The 19928-nt window shown below is 27.0% G+C and overlaps 1 protein-coding gene across 1 annotated transcript in view; it reads left to right on the top strand.

Moving 5' to 3' along the window:
- Window positions 1-19928, top strand: part of Tbce (Tubulin-binding cofactor E) — a 31280-nt gene that overhangs the window by 2904 nt on the left and 8448 nt on the right. The window contains exons 2-9 of the mRNA XM_067274870.1: window positions 1372-1475; window positions 1876-1960; window positions 2039-2233; window positions 6288-6476; window positions 13579-13681; window positions 13776-13951; window positions 14036-14162; window positions 19020-19169. Coding sequence (XP_067130971.1) covers window positions 1388-1475; window positions 1876-1960; window positions 2039-2233; window positions 6288-6476; window positions 13579-13681; window positions 13776-13951; window positions 14036-14162; window positions 19020-19169 — 1113 coding nt within the window. The 5' untranslated portion in view covers window positions 1372-1387. The remainder of the gene's footprint in view (window positions 1-1371; window positions 1476-1875; window positions 1961-2038; window positions 2234-6287; window positions 6477-13578; window positions 13682-13775; window positions 13952-14035; window positions 14163-19019; window positions 19170-19928) is intronic.

Here is a 19928-nt window from a genome sequence, read left to right as displayed (position 1 = left end):
CAAATGTCGTTTTGTTCATTTTTTAATATAATTATGTGGTTGATTCATCTAATATATCTTCCTCATACACACCGGGGTGTATATTATATAATTAGAACTCACTTGTGCCTGATTCTATTTTTTTTTAAAAATAGAATCCAGCAGTTTAACCTGAAGAAGGACACGGAAGGCGTCCAGAAAACGTTCATTAACTTGAATTAATTAATTTCACACCAGTCACAGGCACAAGTGAGTTCTAATTATATGATTCATCTAATAAATACGATGTATTCTCTCACCACACCAGTTTGTTTAAAAACAATACTCATACCCAAAACCATACTAAATATGAACTGTAAAGATTTATTTTCAGAATAAATAGTATAATCTTTTGTAAAACATAAATTTTTGAGTTTTAGTTTCCTATATTTAAATAAACTATAGTTATAAAAACTATATTTAGTAGGACCTTATGTACTATAAATTCTACATTTACTGTACATTCATTTGGTTAACTATTAAATTTCACTTGATTATTAAGAATTATCTTATTGACAAAGTTCTAAAAATTGTATAAAATATTAATAAGCAAGATTAACACATTTATCAAATAACGAAGTTGTATGTTCAGAAAGAATATTTTAAGATTAAATGATCTATTTTAAAGATATTTTACAAAATAATTTATGGTGGTATAGAGTTTATTTTATAAGCGATAAAGCAAGATACGGTTTCCTTTATTATGGTTTCATTGTTTTTCAATTATTTATGAACTAGCAGATAAGCCCAGCATTGCTTGGGTAAAAAGTAGCGATGGCGAAGATTAAATCTTGCATGTCGCTTTCTTTTAACACTTCATTGTTAAGGAATACACTTCTTTCATCCCCACGTCCACATTTGCTATGCTCAAAAACAGGCAGTCACCATCTTCTTGTGTAGGAATCAAAAATGTGGTACCCTACTAAAATGCAGTTAAAAATAAAAAATTGCATCTAAAATAGTACAGTAGAAGCTGAGTTCTTTAGGATAAGCTTTAATCCTTTCCCTCTCCCCGCAGAGGGAAATTTCGAAAAATCCCTTCTTAGTGTACATTCTCGTGACGTACCCTAACTGTGTACCAAATTTCAACTTTCAACTCCTAACCATTTGGGCTCTGTGCTTATTATTATTATCATCAACCCATCTTGATTATAATATAAGATTTCATTATTTTGGGATTTTAATGGATTTAAATAAAAATGTTTTCTTTCACAAATTTTTAAAATGATTTTAATATATCATTTTAGATATAATCATTATTAATTCATTAACAATGAGCATAAATTTATGAATATTTTAATTTACATATAAATTCAAAATTTACTTTGAGTAATCTGCAATCTTTTCTTACAGTAAGAAAATAAAAGATATGTGTACAATCTCCCTTGGATCAAGAATATTTTGTGATGGTGAATATGGAACTGTCTTGTATGTTGGAAAAGTAGGATCTTTTCATGGTAAGATTTAATTCAATTAAAATACATTCCAATTCATACATAAAATACAGTTTTAACCCTCTTTTTTTAAAACTAAATATTGTTTGTTTATTTTTTAAAGTTATTAATTTAGTTACTTTTTTCTCTTGTTATATGGTTAAAAAATATATATATTAACAAACAGTATATTTTAAGCCAAATTATTAGGCCTACTGAAAAAATTATTATATAGATGGTTCTCAATACTGCACCCTGTAAGCCAAGTGGAAAAAGCAATTTCTTCATTTTATGCTTTAACATAAAATATTAAACAAACAGATATATATTGATTGAGTTTATATATCTATTATTGATAAATTTCGATATTAAAATGAATATAAAAATAACATATTAAGAAGTTTTTGGATTTATTGTTTAATAGGTATTTGGTTAGGCATAGAATGGGATAATCCAGAACGAGGCAAACATGATGGGAGTTATAATGGTGTTAACTACTTTAAAACAAGGTAAATTGTAAAATAACTTTATGCTTTAAAATAAGAATGAAAAGGAATGTAATTTGAAATGAAAAATTAAAATTACAGAAGTTTAAAAGGTGGTTCATTTATCCGTCCTGAAAAAGCTAAGATTGGAAGAGCTTGTCCTGATGGAATTTTAGAAAGATATTGTAGCAGTAATGAAAATGTATTAGATGAAAATAATCTGTCAATTCCTCAAAAGTATGGTAAGAAAAGAATGATAGAATTTGTAGGTTTGGAGAAGATTACAACTAAACAAAGGTATTTAAGTTTGTAAAAATATTGTTCTAAATAAAATTTGAATAGTTACATTTATTACTTTGTATTGTTATTTTGTAATTTTATTTTAATCATTTCCTCACTAGTAATATGTTTAATGTTTTATTACTTTGAATTTTATATTTGAATTTATCTTTTTCCATTAATTTACATTTTCTATTCCTAAATCTGAATATAACTATGTAATTAGCCAAAAATGTTTGTTTATATTAAAACTTTTACTGGTTCAATAATGTGTGAATTAACTGTCAATTGTAGACTAAAATTTACATTATAGTATTCATGTTTTGATAATATTTTTTAATATTTATATCAGATTTTCATTTTTAAGAATTTTTTGTTTGCAATTATTTATTTTTTTATTGTTTTTATAAAATTGTTTGGTTATTTTTTTAAAAACATTTTTACTATCAGAATACTCTTTAATGGTCAAGCATTAAAGAATATTTTTATTGTACTAGATTAATATAAAACAAATAATCACATTTATTAAATATGATTTCAATTGATAGAAGCACTATCTCAAAAAATCCTCTCATAACAACTATCTCTAGAAAAATCTTCCAGTTAGAGAACCATTGGACAATGATCTGAACAAAAACAATTCTCAATACTAAAAAATTTCATACAGTTTTATACACAAGGGGTAATTATTCCCAAATCAATTACTGAAAACCTTCAGTTAAACATAAACTCTCCTTCAGTTAAAAGTATACTCTCCTGCTTCATCACCATATAACAGTATCTTTGTACTGTAGTGATACAATATAATTATATACATGTATTAAATAATGTATATCATAAATTTGTTTGAAAATATAGTATATAGTGCTGTTGGTTGCTAGTTTTCATGGCAACTAATAGCAAGTGGCCTGGTGCCAGCCTGCAAATCATCATTCTTAATGCCGCTGCTGGATATTCTAGATCAGTGGTTCTTAACCTTTTTTATACTCATAACCCACCAAATATTTCATAATTTTTTTGTGATCCCCATTTTTTTAATAATAATTTATATTTGTTAAATTAGCTATAATAAATTGATTTTTTTATTACTGCTTTATTTTTTTATCTAATAAATGTAAATTATAACTTTATTATTTCATTATCTATTTAAATAACATTCAAACTTCACAATTACACATAAAAACTCATTAATTTTTAACAAAAAATAAAATAAGAAATATGTCAATAAATCAATCCAAAGTCGATGCTAAAACTAAACTAAAACTAAAACACCCACAACTTGTCGTAAAGATTTTGCATATCTTTTGCAAAAATATCTATATTTTCAAAGCCTACTATTTTTCCTAATTATTTTTAAAATTTCAAGCATTAATAGTTTTGTGAGGGTGCAGCCAGGGGTGCAAGGTTGGGGAAGCACCTATAGTGCCACTTAATTGGCAAACTTGTAAAACAAGTCCTCGGTTGTCAAAATGGGAATGGCTTCCAAGAACACATTCTCGGGATCACTAGTGTGGAGGGACTTAAATTAAGTGATGATAATTGTGGGGATGTAAGATTGTAAGATCTTGTCTCCAGTCAAAACCTGACACCAGTTAATCAATTTTCATCGGATTAACACGCGTTTAGTTATTATTCTTTAGGAGGGTTATTTCTATTTGAGTGGAACGTAGACCAAGTGATAAGACCATCTTAAACAATAACAATATATTTAATAAACTGATTAAATGGATAAATACAATAATATATAAATGATCAGATAAAATACAATTGGTATAAGAATGCAAATAAATGGATTTGCTATTCGATATATCTAGGCCCATGGTTCCCAATTAGTGGTACGTGTACCCCTGGGGCTACGCGAAATTGCATAAAGGGGTATGTACGGCAATCTAAAATCAGTTGATTTAAAATTTAAATGCACGAGATGAAGCAATCAAAAAAATAATGGGTGGACCATCAAAAATTTGGCAATTTACAACATGATGTCGAATGCACAAATTTGTTTATTTATAATTAAAAATATTCTCGAAATTTCATCAAAAAATGCATTTGTGACAATACCTAAGTGAAATTCTTACGCAAGAAACAAAAATTTACAATTAACACAATTTGTGTTTGCGAAATTAATTTTGAAAATTTTTGTTGCCATTATTTCTCGCGCGTGACAATGCGACTTCTCGCAGATTATAATGAGACTTCACTGAGTTTAATAATCAGTTGCAACATCTTGCTTCTAAATTGGGCTAGAATTGATCTTTTTCTTGAAATAAAAAAAATTATTGGGAGAAAAGAATTGATTCTCGTGGGAGTAAGATATTTTCTTGCAGTAAAATGTAGCCTATGTTCATCTCCAACATGTAAGCTATCTCTGTGACAAATTTTATTAAAACCTGTTCAGCGATTTAGATGTGAAAAGAAAGCAGACAGACAGGCAGAATTACCTTTGAATTTATAATAGTATGGATTAATATGAATTTCTGCTATAAGGGGTATGCGAGATTGAGCTCTTTCTTGAAGTGGTATGCAGAAAAAACTAATTGGGAACCACTGATCTAGGCCTATCCTAATGGAGATCTAATCTATCTTATAAACTATGCCTAACTCGCATAGGAGAGAGAGTTACAAATAACTATCAATTCATACTACCTTAGTAGTTTCTATTCTCGGAGAGATTTCTCGGAGTTTTCTAGATAAAGTTCATAATGTCCATAATGTCATTGAGGACTGTGTTAATACACCTTGTCGAAGGAGTGGATGCAGGATACTATTCCTTGTATATCTTCTAGATTATATTTGGACTATGGAGAGCCTTTTTGGATGTCTTCTTTCCATATGAAGATAGACTATGGCCTTGGGAGGTGCCTTCTATGTTGCTCTTCCTTATAGAGACAGGTGGCAAACTTTGGGCAAACTCTAGGCGATCTCCCCATTCTTGGCGCAAACTTCGATAATATTTGTTAATAATGATCAATTAAAACACAAGATTTCTCCCATGTGGAAAGGATGCACGGGGGCAATCTTGAGGGGTAAAATCCTCAGTTGACTTCAAAACCTTTATGATGAGAGGAGAGATAAGACTCCACAAAAGGGAAGTCAACTTCCATTAAACCGGAAAACAACACAACTTCTTTCCCCTTCTCTGCTGAAATAATTGAGGGTTTTAGGACCCTTTTCTCTAGTTGATTGTAACAGTATATTTAGTTATAATACATTTTAACATATAGTATTACATTTCTTCTCTCTCTCATTTACAAAATAAAGAATTAAACTCGAAATGCGAGAATCGAAAAGTTCAGCACATTTCTGTTATCACGGATGTTCCTGGTTGAATCATTGTTTGATAAAAATTTGTCGAAGTTGAATTAATCTAAATTAAAACGTAAATTTTTACAATAATCTATTAAAATATCAACCCTCAAATCCGGATTATCACAATTTCTGAGAATTGCTTTGGAATAAAAGAAGTAAATACTGTGGTGTATTTGCATTTACTTCTGTACTAACAAAGTTGTATGTATGAAGAAATAAAAAATAAATAAAAAATCTAAATGGGAAAACTTTATCTTTCTCACTTTTCAATACGATATTCGGTTATACATCAATTTTCTTTTTATTATATTCTGAAGGAAACTTTGCATAATTTGGCAGCTCCCGGCAAACTTCTTATGGACCCAGGGGGCCACGGCCTCCCCTGTTAAGAATCACTGTTCTAGATTAATAATTTATGAAGTCTGATCAAAAACAATACCTATACATCTATTAGAAAGTATTATATTAGCTGTTTTGTAAATTTGATTAAATTGCCCTAAAATGCTCTACAAATTTGAAAAGTTTTGAGAAGTATTGATCTAGCTTACCTATATTATCTAATTTATGCTGTTTAGATATATTATCTTGGTAATAAATATATTATTTATAAACCAATAAGCTTAGTGAATCACTTTAGTTAATTGATCAAATGCTACTTAGTTTCAATTTAATAAACTGTTCATTAACATCATATTATTTTTTTTTAATATTTATAATTGCTTCAAATTAAATAATAGTAAAATAATTGTTTTTATATTTTCAGCCAGCTTCATCAGATTGAAACTGTTGATTTATCTTCAATGCTCATTAATGGACCTGGTCAACCAGGAGCATTATCTAATTTAATTCCAAATGTGACAAATATGATTCTTTCCCAAAATCTTTTTACATCTTGGAATATGATTGCTGATATTACAATTCAGTTACCACATCTAACAGTTCTGAATATTAGGTAAAATATCTAAATATTTTTTATTACATAAACCAGGGGTGGCCAGACTCTTTAGAACTTGAGCCATATATTGAAAACAGAATTCGTTGAAGAGCCGCATATACATATATACATATTTTTCCACAGCAATTCATTTAAATATTTATAAAAAAAAAACAACACTTTAGCTATTATTTCATTTTATATTATGTTTTATAATACAATATAATTTTTTTTAATAATAAATAAATTATAATTGCTGTATTAAGTAGCATAATCTAAATTTAAAAACCAAAAAATGCTAAAACATTTTCTAGTTTCAATTGTCAATAAGGAAATATAAATTTCAAAACTATTAACATTATAGAAATTGAATTGTTATTCATTATATATTCATTTTTAATGTTGATTTGGATAAATAAGCATTATAATTATTTTTTTCTATTAATGTTTTTACGTATTATGATATTTAATAAATATTACATTTATTTTTCAATAAATAATGTATAACGTTGCCATATTTTGACTTTTTTATTTCAAACAATATATTATTTATTTTATATTATCCAGGAATCATACATAAAAAATAATAAAAGCAAAATTAAAATAAAAACAAATTTGGTATAAATTTAAGTATCTTGCAGTGAGCCACAAGTATACTAGAAAAGAGCCGCATGTGGCTCAAGAGCCACAGTTTGGCCACTGTGGACATAAACTTTCTAATTCATTTAATACATTTGTAAAAATGCATAAAAAAAGCCAAATTGTTTATTTTGTCTTTATTAGTTGAGAGAGCTCTGAGTATTTGCTCTTCTCAGAGAAAATTAGAGGATTTATGTATACTTTCCACTCTAATTTGTTGTGAAGTTATTTCTCAGTATATTTATTTCTTCTTACATAATTTGCTTTGCTATACACTGTTTTCCAACCTTTTAATAATTTCATATTTACTATGTAACATAAATGACTTTAGAGTCATTGTGAAATCTGCCCATTTTCGAGAAAAATGTAACGTAAATTTTTTCAAGAGATTGTGAACATCCGCCGATAGGAAAACTATCGAATAATTTTGGATCGGATGTCACCCTGAATGTCAGCAATCTGATGAGAAAGTTGACACATAGGTGTCAGAAAATGCATTGTCATTGTCAACATGGATGATCATGTGATCCCTTTTCCACGGCAATCGAATAAAAGCTCAAGCCCCCAGAAGCTCAGGGTGATCCAAAGGAAGTTATATATGTCAAACTGATACATTTGTCTCCCAGCTCAACGAAAGGAGCAGACTCCAGTAGAAAACAGATCATGGCTTTGAACTTCCATACAGCTCGCCATATTGTTTAGGACTACGATTCCAACGAACTGATCAACGCATACCATTCATTTCCTCATAGAGGTATTTTGTTAGCTAATTGTGAACTCTCTCTCCATCAACAGGAATAGGCTTAGCCTAGAGCTGCCTTTTATATATGTATTTAGTATTTAATTGCATTTAACCAAGTTAGCTTTGTAGACTTTCTGTATGTTAATTTTAGACATTAATAGATGCTTAGTTATTTTATTTAACCTGTCTCCTGTCACTCCCAACCACCTGTTGACTTGCTCACCTCCCTCACCACTAGATAAAAAGCCATCCAGAATGACAACGTGGGCGAGTTATACCAACTCGATGTGTAAGTGGCAATTAGGGTAACTGACCCTCTGCCCTTGTATTCTCACATCATCATATTTCACAAGGATATATGCACAGTACTTTGTAATTCTGATTTAACAAATGGCAAGAGTTGATATGCTTCAAGATTATCTGCAGTTCATTATTCTTTATAACCAACATCGGTGAATGGAATTTTTATAACCAATAACAGTATAAATTTTAAATTTTGTGATGGTTTGGTTTTGAAATTCAAATTTGAAATACTGTATTTACAGTTGAGATTTTCTAGCCAATCAAAAGCATACTTTCAATTTCCAAACTTAAATGGACAGGAAATTGAAAATCATTTAACTGTCAATAACAGATCAGAAATAACATTTTAAAATTTAAATTACATCACTAACAAATGAAAATCCTTGACAGTGTAAATTTCAAAGTGTTGAATGTGTGTGATTGTGGTATACTGATGTTAATGATGTCAAAAATTTGTAGTGCTTTAGAATTATCTATACAATTGTTTGGCAAAAAATTGTTTTAATGATGGGAGGTTTTAGTATGTTTATTATACACGTGTGAGAAAAGTTTCTTAAATTTGATTCCTATAAATGTGTGCAAAGTTTACCACCCTTACCTATGGAAATATCATTGTAACTACCACCAACGGTTATTCACTGAAGAGGGACTGGAAGATATTACACCAGCCCGAAATGCATTTGATGTAGTCTTTACAAAATAAATTTAATTTGCCAATAAGTTTTAAATTGCTGTGAGATTTGTCTACCAAGAATTTGGATTACAGAGACTAAAATCGTCATATTAGCTAATATACAGCAAACCATTTATATATATTTTGTAAATTTCTAAGTTCATTGGCTGGTAGATGAACCTCAGAAAATACTTTAGTGAAGTAAGAAAACTGGTACAGAGTATAAAGATTTAAATTTGTGACAAAAAAATTAGATAAATGAATGTGTGCATTGAAATTTGTTAGTTAAAAGCAAAAATGCCCAAATTGAGCAACATTTTCTATAATAGGTTATTTTAGGTTTTGATTCCTTACCTTTTGTTTAACCCTTACATGTCACTCCCATTATGTTATGGTCAAAAAGTTTTCATTTAAAACCCTAGTAATAACTCAAGAGTATTCTTTGTATGCATAATTTATTGTAAGTGATAACTTTCATTTTTTAAATCCAAATATTGTTGATTATATATGAAAGTTTCTTATACAGGTATACCTCGGGTTACATCATTTCATGTTAAGTCATTCTTGATTATACATCATTTGTCAAAAAAAAATATATGGAAAAATAAAAATCAAGTTTAAGTCATTTTATTCAACTTTACCTCTGTCCATCACAAATTTTGAAGTTGTAATATCACTAGAAAAGCATTAAAAGCACATAAAATCATGTTAATGTACAATAAATAAGAATAAAAGTATATAAAATCATACTAAAATACTCAGAATCAAAATCAAAATATCAGAATCAGCTGTTGATTCTGACAATCCACAGCCATCTATGTCCACGATGTAAATAAACAAATGGAATGTAAATATTGGTAAATGTAACATAAATTAGTTTTTTCTACTATTGCAAAATAATTTTAATAACTGTATTTGTTATTTAACCTTACAAAATCATTTTATTTTATAATGTCTTAGAGCAAACCATATTTGCAAATAGAGTCCATGATGTACTGTAAACATTACCAAATTGTAAACATGTACCGCACATGTATTTGTAAATTTAGATTACTTTGTTTTCTGTACTGTATTAAAACTAAAATTTATTTGTTTGTAAGCTTAAAATAAATTCTTATTAACCATATATTATTAAAAATGCATTTATAAATAAAATACAGAACTGGGTATGGTGAATTTGTAGTTTAGCCTAGTGACAAGTGAATTCAGAGACAAGTAAATTCAACTTAAGTCGCTCCTCCTGGAACCAATTACTGACGTAAGGTGAGGTATACCTGTATATGGGTTCATTGTAGCCTGAAAAAAATAACATTGCTAATTTCATTTATACTTTTAAAATTGGTTTGTTATAGCCAAGAGATTTTTAATAAGCATGTTCATTATAAGTGATACACTGCTGTATCTTCAAAATATAATATACACTTTTATCAACATATTTCCAAACTTAAAGTAGGATGCATCTTAAAATGGTGATCTTAAAGTTAAGGTATTTGTTGTCATTCTTTAAAATTTCAAGAATTTTAAAGAATGACAACAAATACCTTAATAATTTTCTAGAAGGAACAAGCAAAATGTAGAGAGGAACTTACAGAATATAAATACAAAATATTCAGAATTTGAATTTTTGCAGCTAAACAAAAAAAGAAATTATACACAGATTAGTTGATAGAAAAATATCTCATAAAAATAGTGGTCTTAAAGTCCATTCTTTTAAGAAATATATTGATCAAAAGCTCATCCTTTTAGAGAATAACATATTTTGAAAGTAAAAGTTTATTGTAAAGAGGGAAAATAATCTAGTTTTCTTTAGAAAATTGTACATTTTATTCTTTTATTTTTTACTGTCTACTTGGACAATGATTATTAGTAGGACGTTAACTGGCGTTTAATATTTGATACAAAACTGACAGTTAGATCAGAAAACAAAACTTTTATTAAATTCTACCTGCAGTAGTAATTTTTCCTGCAGTAGTAATTAACGTCCTACTAATAATCATTGTCCAAGTAGACAGTAAAAAATAAAATTTACAAATAAGGACGGTAAGGCATTGCTAATGTACATTTTATCATTTTATATTTAGTTCTAATTATCATCCTTTTTTCCAAAAATCTTATTTTAAAAGTGAGAGAGTATTTTAAAACCTAAATTATATTATATATATAGTATAATTTAGATTTTACTGATATTATGTGGAGTTACGTATGCTGAAACTAGAAAAGATGAATGATTTAGATTCTGTAGTAATTTTTAATTTTCATATTTTTAATGGATTTGTAAACTGCATTTAAAAATAATTCTGATCCTAAATTCTAAGTTGTTATCTACTTTGATATGTAAACAGATGCATTACTTGTAAACAGAAAAAATTGATTTTATAGCATTTATATTATCTTTCAACAAAAAAAAGAAAGTGTGTTGATAAAATGTCAAGAAAGGCCAGAAGGGGTCAGCAGTCAAAAAATTTGGGGGCTCTTGATTTAGAAGAACCTTTTTTGACAAGTATTGGAATAAATAACTCACTGTTTAATGTGAGTTAATAAACAAAATAATGAATAAATGAAGAATAACTGAAAAATATATGAAATAGTCTTTTACTTTTTTTAAGATAAATTTTTGACTTCATGAAAATTATTGGGTTGTTTGGAAAGTTCATAGTGATTTTTGATAGCCGACAATTGAGACACCGATTGACGCAAAAATTATTAGAATTGTACAAACCAATGAATATTACAATAAATGACCTTGAGACGCGTCCGTTACAAAAAAACTGTTAAGATTATTCAAATAGCGTTTAATTTGTCTCATTGCAAAAATGGATGCGAACAACGTGCATTATCGACACTTCTTTCTTTTCTTTTTTCGTAAAGGCAAAAATGCCAGCAAAAAAGATATGTGATGTTTATGGTGGGAGTGCTGTATCAGAATCAACTGTTCGAAAGTGGTTTGCAAAATTTAAAACGGGCAATTTCAGCCTTGAAGATGCTCCTCGCTCAGGAAGACCTCCTGTTATTGAAGAGGACCAGATCAAAGCATTATTGGATGAAAACCCTCATTACACAACTCGAGAGATTGCAGACATAGTGAAGTCATCAAACAGTACTGTATTTCAACATCTAAAGAAGCTCGGATACGTGAATCGTTACGACATTTGGATACCTCATGACTTAACGGAAAAATCTTATTGGATTGCATCTCCATTTGTGATTCTCTTGAAAGACGAAATGAAAATGACCCTTTTCTGAAGCGTTTAGTGACAGTTGATGAAAAGTGGATCATTTATAACATCATCAGCCGAAAACGATCATGGGGTAAGAAAAATGAATCACTGTTAAAAACTCCAAAGGCTGGTCTTCATCTAAAGAAGGTCATGCTCACTGTCTGGTAGGATTGGAAACGAATCCTGTACTACCAACTGCTTCCACAGAATCAAACAATTGATTCTGATAAGTATTGTTCCCAATTGGATAAGCTGAACATGTCAATTAAAGAAAAATGTCCAGAACTGGCCAATAGAAAAAAAAAAGGCATTGTGTTTCACCAAGATAATTCCAGACCTCACACGTCTTTATGAACACGCCAAAAATTATTGGAACCAGGCTGGGATGTTTTACCCCACTTCCCTTACTCACCCGACCTTGCCCTGTCAGACTACCATTTGTTCCGTTCTCTACAAAATTCCCTTCATGATAAAAACTTTGATACTTTGGAAGCTTGCAAAAACCACGTGGATCAGTTTTTCGCGGAAAAAACTGGAAAGTTCTACAAAGAGGGTATCATGAAGCTGCCCCATAGATGGCAACACGTCATTAAAAACAATGGCGCATACATAATGGAATAAAAGTATATTTTTAGTTTTAAAACAATTTCTTTTATTTCTCTTAAAAATCGCTACGAACTTTCCGAACAACCCAATAGAAAGAATTTTAAAGAAATCAGGTTATTACAAAGTAATCAATTGATTTTGTAAATAAATTTGTTACAGGGTGCATAAAATGTCCTTGCAGGTTATTAAGCAAATGACAAGGAAAATTAAAAAACTTAAATATAATTATATTACATTAAACATTATGAAATGGAAGAAATCAATGTAAAAGAATTTTATGATAATCAAATGGAAAATCTGGATTCTTAAGTTATCTGAAGCACCTATATTCTGCTATAAGAAACTGTTATATATTATTAAACCAATATTTACTTAAGATCAGCAACTTTCAAAAAACATACAAACCTATAATAATATAAACTTCTTTTGTAAAAATATTTTAAGAGTTAACAAATTTTTTCATTGTTCTGTAATGTCACACTAAATAATTCATAAGTATAGTATTCATAATGCTGTATTGTATGGGGTAATTGAGTATAATGTTTACTTGGCAATGCAGCAAGAAGTTTCAAATGTTCTCTCTCAAATTTCTAGTAAATAAATGTTCATAATTTAAATATTCTTCTGATTTGTAATAAAGCAGTAACAAGCATGTTTTGTTCACAGCATTTCTAATTGTGTTCTTCACAATTAAATTTTTTGTTTAATAATTTTGTGTATTGAAATATATTTTTTAGAATAACTACAGCATATATTATTTTATGTTTTTGATAAATGAATATATAAGGTTACAAACCTTTATAGATTAATAAATGTTTGACTTATAATAAAATTGGTCATTTGTTTTATTATTTATATTGTACGATATTTTACATGTATATTATATTAAACTATCTAAATTGAATAAATTTTCTTTTAATTTTTTTATAAAATATTTAGTGAAAACAAACTGTTAATTCCTGAAAACCCAGTTGAACTTAAGACAGCATTTAGAACTATAAAAACATTAATTCTGAACAAAATGTCCTATAATTGGTCTCAGGTAAAAAAGTAGAAATATTTTATTTAAATTAATTAGTTTATTTATTAAAATTAACAATTAAAATATATTGATATACATGTCATGTATTTTGTAGATTATGAAATGTGCAGTAATGTGGCCAGATGTTGAATATTTAGATTTATGGTCTAATAGAATTTCAGATATAACAGAAATACCTACTGATATATTTATATATCTCCAATCATTGAATATTTCTGATAATCCAATTGGGAATTGGGAAGAAATAAATAAATTTGGAAAGCTTCCAAGGTTTGAATTAATTTAAATTTTGTGATTTTATGGTATGAAAATTTTATTCGTCTTATTTAATATGATTAATTTTATGTCATTTAGGTTAGAAAAATTAATTGCAGATAATTCAAAACTATCTGGTGTTACACTTCCAGCAATAAGTTCTACAACAGAAACTTTATTCAGTAACTTGAAATGTCTCTATCTAACAAATAATAAATTATCTGAGGTATGTATTTGTTTGTGTTATTTCAATAATACTTTTTAATCTTTTGACTTTTGGAAAATCTTGTATGAATTTTGTTATAATATATATATATATATATATATATACTAGCTGTTACCCATGGCTTTGCTCATGCGGATTTTGCAAGCAAACCCTATTTACGTTCAATATTTCAACAACCATAGTAATTGTTATATAACACCTACCGCTGAGAATCAAACCAACTGTTTTTAATTTGATAAATTTCCTGGAACATTTACAATCGTTCTATAATCAAACCAATATGCAATAACAAATTCGAATTTAAAACAGTTCGAACATTTGGTTAAAAAATCGAAATATATAAAACTATTTATATCAATGTCTGAAATGTTATCAATTTAATACCCCTAAGTACTCAATGAAGACTAAATGTAATTAAAAACAAAAAATCGCATCTAAAATAGTACAGTAGAAGCCGTTCTTCAGGTTAGGACTTAATGCTCTCCCTTTCCCCCTGCGGAGGAAATTTCGAAAAATCCCTTTTTAGTGTGCATTTTTATGCCGTGCTCTAACTGTGTACCAAATTTCACCTCTAGGTTCTGGAATTTTCTAGAAAAAACTGGAACATTCTCATTGAAGCATCATACATTTTTGTAGTCAACCACTTTCAACCCCCATATCTCCCACACCCTTATAGCTATCGAGACGCAACCACCATAGTGCACGATGGGAAACTTGGGGCTGCTACCACACACAAACACCATTTGTGTGCGATGTGCAGTTTTGGCTGCAGAGTGAGATTTAGGCACAAACACGTCCATATATATACACTTAAACTTGTTCTAAATTATTAAAAACTAATCTGATGATATTTATATTGAATGATAAAGAGAAATTTTAAATTATTGTTTTTTATGAAATTTATTTAAATTGAAATTATATTTTATTTATTAAAAGAATCTAAATATAGTTTTATAAAAGTCAGTTACATTCTTTATCAAATATAAATGCTATAATCTGCCAAAATATCTAATTCTAATCAAATATATTCGTCTGAAAATTTGAGCATTAAATATATTAATGCTGGAAATAATTTTTCTTGAAAGTAAATATATCATTAAATATTGATAAATAATTTATTATTATAAACAAAATTTATAAGATCTAGGAAAAGAGATTTTGAATCCCCAGAGTCTTATATTCCAGCTAAGTATGTTGATAGTCAAACTACTTTCTTTCAAATAAAAAATTATTTCACATTATAATGAAAAACTGAAACAGAATTATTAAAAGCTGTATTAAAATGAAATTACAAATCCAAACATACTTTATTAGTTCTGATTTATACTTATTATAGAAAGTATTAAGTTTCATCTGAAAAAGTTTTCACAATATAATATTGAACATCAGGTACTCATTAAAAAGATTGCATGTGCACATATAAATAAATTGCAAACAAGCAAAATGATTTTACTAAATATTTTATATAATTTAATCATTTTTTAATCTATTTAGCTTTTTTAATCAAATGAATGAATTGAATGTTTCTAATGAATTATTGATTTCAATTTGTAAAAGATGAGTCTTGCAAACCAAAACTTTTAATTAGAAAAAGATATTTTTTTAGAATAATAAATGTCTTATTATATGTATAAAAGTTAAAAATTAATGTATTAGATATGTTTGGGCAAGGTTTTGAAAATTGCATATAAAGTTAATCATTGGATGGCACTTGACTATTATTTAATTTCTGCTGTATAAGTAACTTGTATAAGTAGATTTTTTAAAGAAATTTTTTCATATAACCCATATAAGTTTTGTTACAAATTTTATTTAACTTTATTTATGTCAATAAATTAGAAATTATTTTCACTTGATATAAATTGAAAAATTGTTTAAGTTGATAATTATGTACTTAAGGAACGAATCTTCTTGAATTTTAATATAACTGTGATAATTGTATAATGTATTGCAATTTGTTAAGTTGTATGTTTTTGAATATGAGAGGACATAGAAGAAGAAAACAAGTGGAACGATAGTTTTTATCTATCATAACAAATTAATTTTTTTTTTGAAACTTGTGTTTTTCTTTGTATATTCTACAAAAGACCCCAGAATAACTTATATCTATGATGTTTAAATTCATTCTTGTTTTTGCACACTTTCCCAAATGTAACTGCTGTGTAAACTGTGCCTACATATTACATCAATATATCATTAATTTTGTACAATATAATAATTAATTGGTTTTAGTACATCTTTATATAAATTGAAAAAGAAAAACATTAATTAATAGGAATTTTTGAAAAGTTGGAAAAACAGCATACCTTTGAGTATGAAATATCCCAAAGGCAAGCAAAAAGTTACAAATTATCTGTTACCCAGATAACAAAAAATGAATACTTAGGTACAAAAATTTCTATCAATCAGGAGTACTATGTTATATTTTATATAGTTTTATGTTTTATAGTAGTTTTATGTTAGATTCATAATTCCATTATGATGTAATTTTTAATAAATCTATTTGCTTTGAATTAAAATGATGATAAAGAAATGACATAATGGAAAAATCAATAGAACTAGGCAAATTTAAAAGACAAAATTATAATATTTTATCTATTGCATTTAATCTATTTTTGTTATATCCTAAAATTATTATTTAAAATTATATGTAATGTTTTAAAAGAAGGTTTCAAATCAAAACTTATACAAAAAAGACATCTAGATAAATTATCCTCCATAATATATATTTCAGCAGATTTGTCATTTTATTTGTTTTATATCATATTTGAGTGCTACAGTTATTTGTAAATGTTATTTTAGTACAAATTTGCATTATATTATAAAATGCATGAGACAAAATTTTTATAGAAATTCTTATGATTTAGAATGCCTTTAAGATTAGTAAATTTCGTCTATTCTTATATTCATTTTTAAAGATTTAAATTCAGAAATAAATGAACTTAACAGCTATAAAATTTAAGAAATTTATATAACATTTTTATTAGCATTCTGAAGAAATTACATTTATATTTGTATATATTTTTTAGAATTATTTACTAAAGTTCAATTATAATCAGAATGAATCTGAAATTTAAATATAAACAGATGATGTTAGTTTTCTTAAACAGTGATTTCTATTTTTATATTAATAAACTGTAAAACCATTATTTAGAGGAATTTTATATTTATTTTGAAATTTTTTCTGCAGGAATATGCAGAGAGTATTTTATGAGGAATATGCTTGTATTATGAGATGAATAAATTAATTTGAGTCACTTTATATATGTTTAATGCTAATTTATTATTTTTTTTAATGAAAAAATAGTTTTAAGTGATCATCATTATCTTTGATATAACATTATAATTGATTCTTTTTTCTAATAATTTTATTGGACATAGTAGATGTATAATTACTCTATAAAATATTAATTAAAAATTAACATATAACTGTAAATATTTTAAATAGTAAAAATTTAATTTTTAGTTTAAAATTTATATTTCTTTTAACACTAGTTTTGAATATTATTGAATGTTTTATTAATATTTCTAAATAGTATAACAACTCTATTTTTTATTACAAATTTGAATCTGTTAATAGAAAATATTTGTAATATGTTTATTTAACTTCAAATAAACAAAATTATTCAGCAGTTTTATAAGTAAATATGCCTTCGAAATTTCTTGGAATTTTTTGCTTTTTAATTTTACATAAACTAAAATTTATAATCTTTATTTTAAGTTCTAATTTTTATAATAATAATAATAATAAATATTTTTTTATTTGCATTAAGGCTAGGCCTTGTTACAGGGGGTTATTTTTCCAGTAATTTATTAGTATACATTATTAGTATACATTTGTTGATTCAATATACATATACTTAAAGGTCACAAGTAACATTACAATAAAATATTTGGTAGTACATTTTGTAATTAGTTTACTTTTATAATTTTTTATAATAATTAAAATTGGAAATAAAGCTCCCTAAAAACATGTCTAGAACATAGAAACAATTTTGATTCTATTCATAATTTTTTTCCATAATATAAATCAGCGTTTCTCAAAGTGGGCGATAACGCTCCCTTGTGGGTGGTGAGCAAATCTATGAGGGGGCGCTGGAGGCAGAACTGAACAGTGACCAAAGGCAAAAGTTGGGTCACTGACAGCCGTTCGCTTTCCTCAGTTAACCGGATAAGAGGAAACATTGCGTTTAACAGTTTCCAGATGTTGAGAACAATGTACGGTAAGGGCACAAAGTGTGAGATTCATAGAAAAGTTTACCTAAGAATATTTCCAATCTTTTCTCACACAAGAGAAAATGGGCTAGGGGGCGTTGGGTATAACTTTATGGAACAAAGGGGCGGTGGATTGAAAAAGTTTGGGAATCACTGATATAAATAGAAAAATTTATAAATGTCAAATATTTTGAAATGCCACAAAAAATATTTATAAATTGAAAAGAAGTAAACATTTAAAATTGGTAATTAAATTGTTTCAAATTAACTCTGAAATTGTAGTTTTACTTCATTTTCAGTTTCTAGTGATTTAAAATTACATAGAAAATAAGCTAAATTAATTTTATTGATAGAATTTATCTATACCTTGTGGAAAAATATATTTAAATGGTTTTATATTATTATTATTATTTTAATGTATAATTCACATAATTTTCTCTCTTGAATGATTACAAAATATAAAATTGATATTGTGATACTTCAATATTTATCAAAAACATTATTTTGATATTATTAAATATAATGCAGTATTATATGTATTAACTTAAAATATTTATAGATGTAATATTTAGATAAACAACATTAGATGTAATCCCATTTTAATTTGCTTATTATACAATAATCTTAATTTTCATTTACTAGTGGAAAGATATAGCGGAATTACACAAATTGAAAAATCTTGAAGAATTAAAAGTGAAAGGAAATCCAGTAATGTCATTAGAGACATTAGAAACATCACATCAATTTGTTATTGCCAGATTACCTTCTTTAAAATATTTAAATGGATTAACGGTATGTAAGGTATTTTAAAATACAAATTTAAGATAATTTAACATACAGATTTTCAGCTCAAATTATATTGTGTTTTGATGGATTTTCAATTTCTATCAGTAACCAGTTTAAAAATATGTTTTTGCGTAGAGTTTTTTAATCATCAAAAAATTCAATAAAGTAAACTAACTTAGTATCAAAATCAAAAATAGAAATAAATAACATGTTATACACCAACCAATGCCGAATATTATTGGGCTAGAAACGGCTATAATATTAATAATTTATAAGACAATTTGGCACTAAACTTAGGCGTTTCTAGCCTGATAATATTCGGCATTGGTTGGTGTGTAGCTTTATAATATATCGGGTTTAGTGATGATGTTTGTTTATAAATAACATGTAGTACATAAAATAATATATTTGTATACAATGCAGTTTTGTAAATATAATTTATACACTTCAATGTGTTGATCACAACATACTTAACAGAAATTGAACTACACAGAAATTGGAAGTTCATTGTTAGCAATAAAAATATATGCTTATCATAAAATATTGACTTTAATCAAAAATTTTTGATTTTATTGGTTTCTTTGAATTATAATTTTCATGGACCACTAAAAATTCTCTACAGAATAGAACCAATCTGTTAAACCACAGTTGAGAAATGTCAATTTAAGATATTTTCTTGAATTTTAAATTCTTTTCTAACTTAAAATAGACATCTTTAAAATGAAAAAAGAATGGCAAGAACCAGTAAAACGTTAATTCTTTAAT

Source organism: Centruroides vittatus, unplaced genomic scaffold (assembly GCF_030686945.1).
Source record: "Centruroides vittatus isolate TY-2023 unplaced genomic scaffold, ASM3068694v2 contig_565, whole genome shotgun sequence".
NCBI lineage: Eukaryota > Metazoa > Arthropoda > Arachnida > Scorpiones > Buthidae > Centruroides > Centruroides vittatus.
Note: the sequence above shows the minus strand (reverse complement) of the source record. Positions and strands in the feature narration are given on the sequence as shown.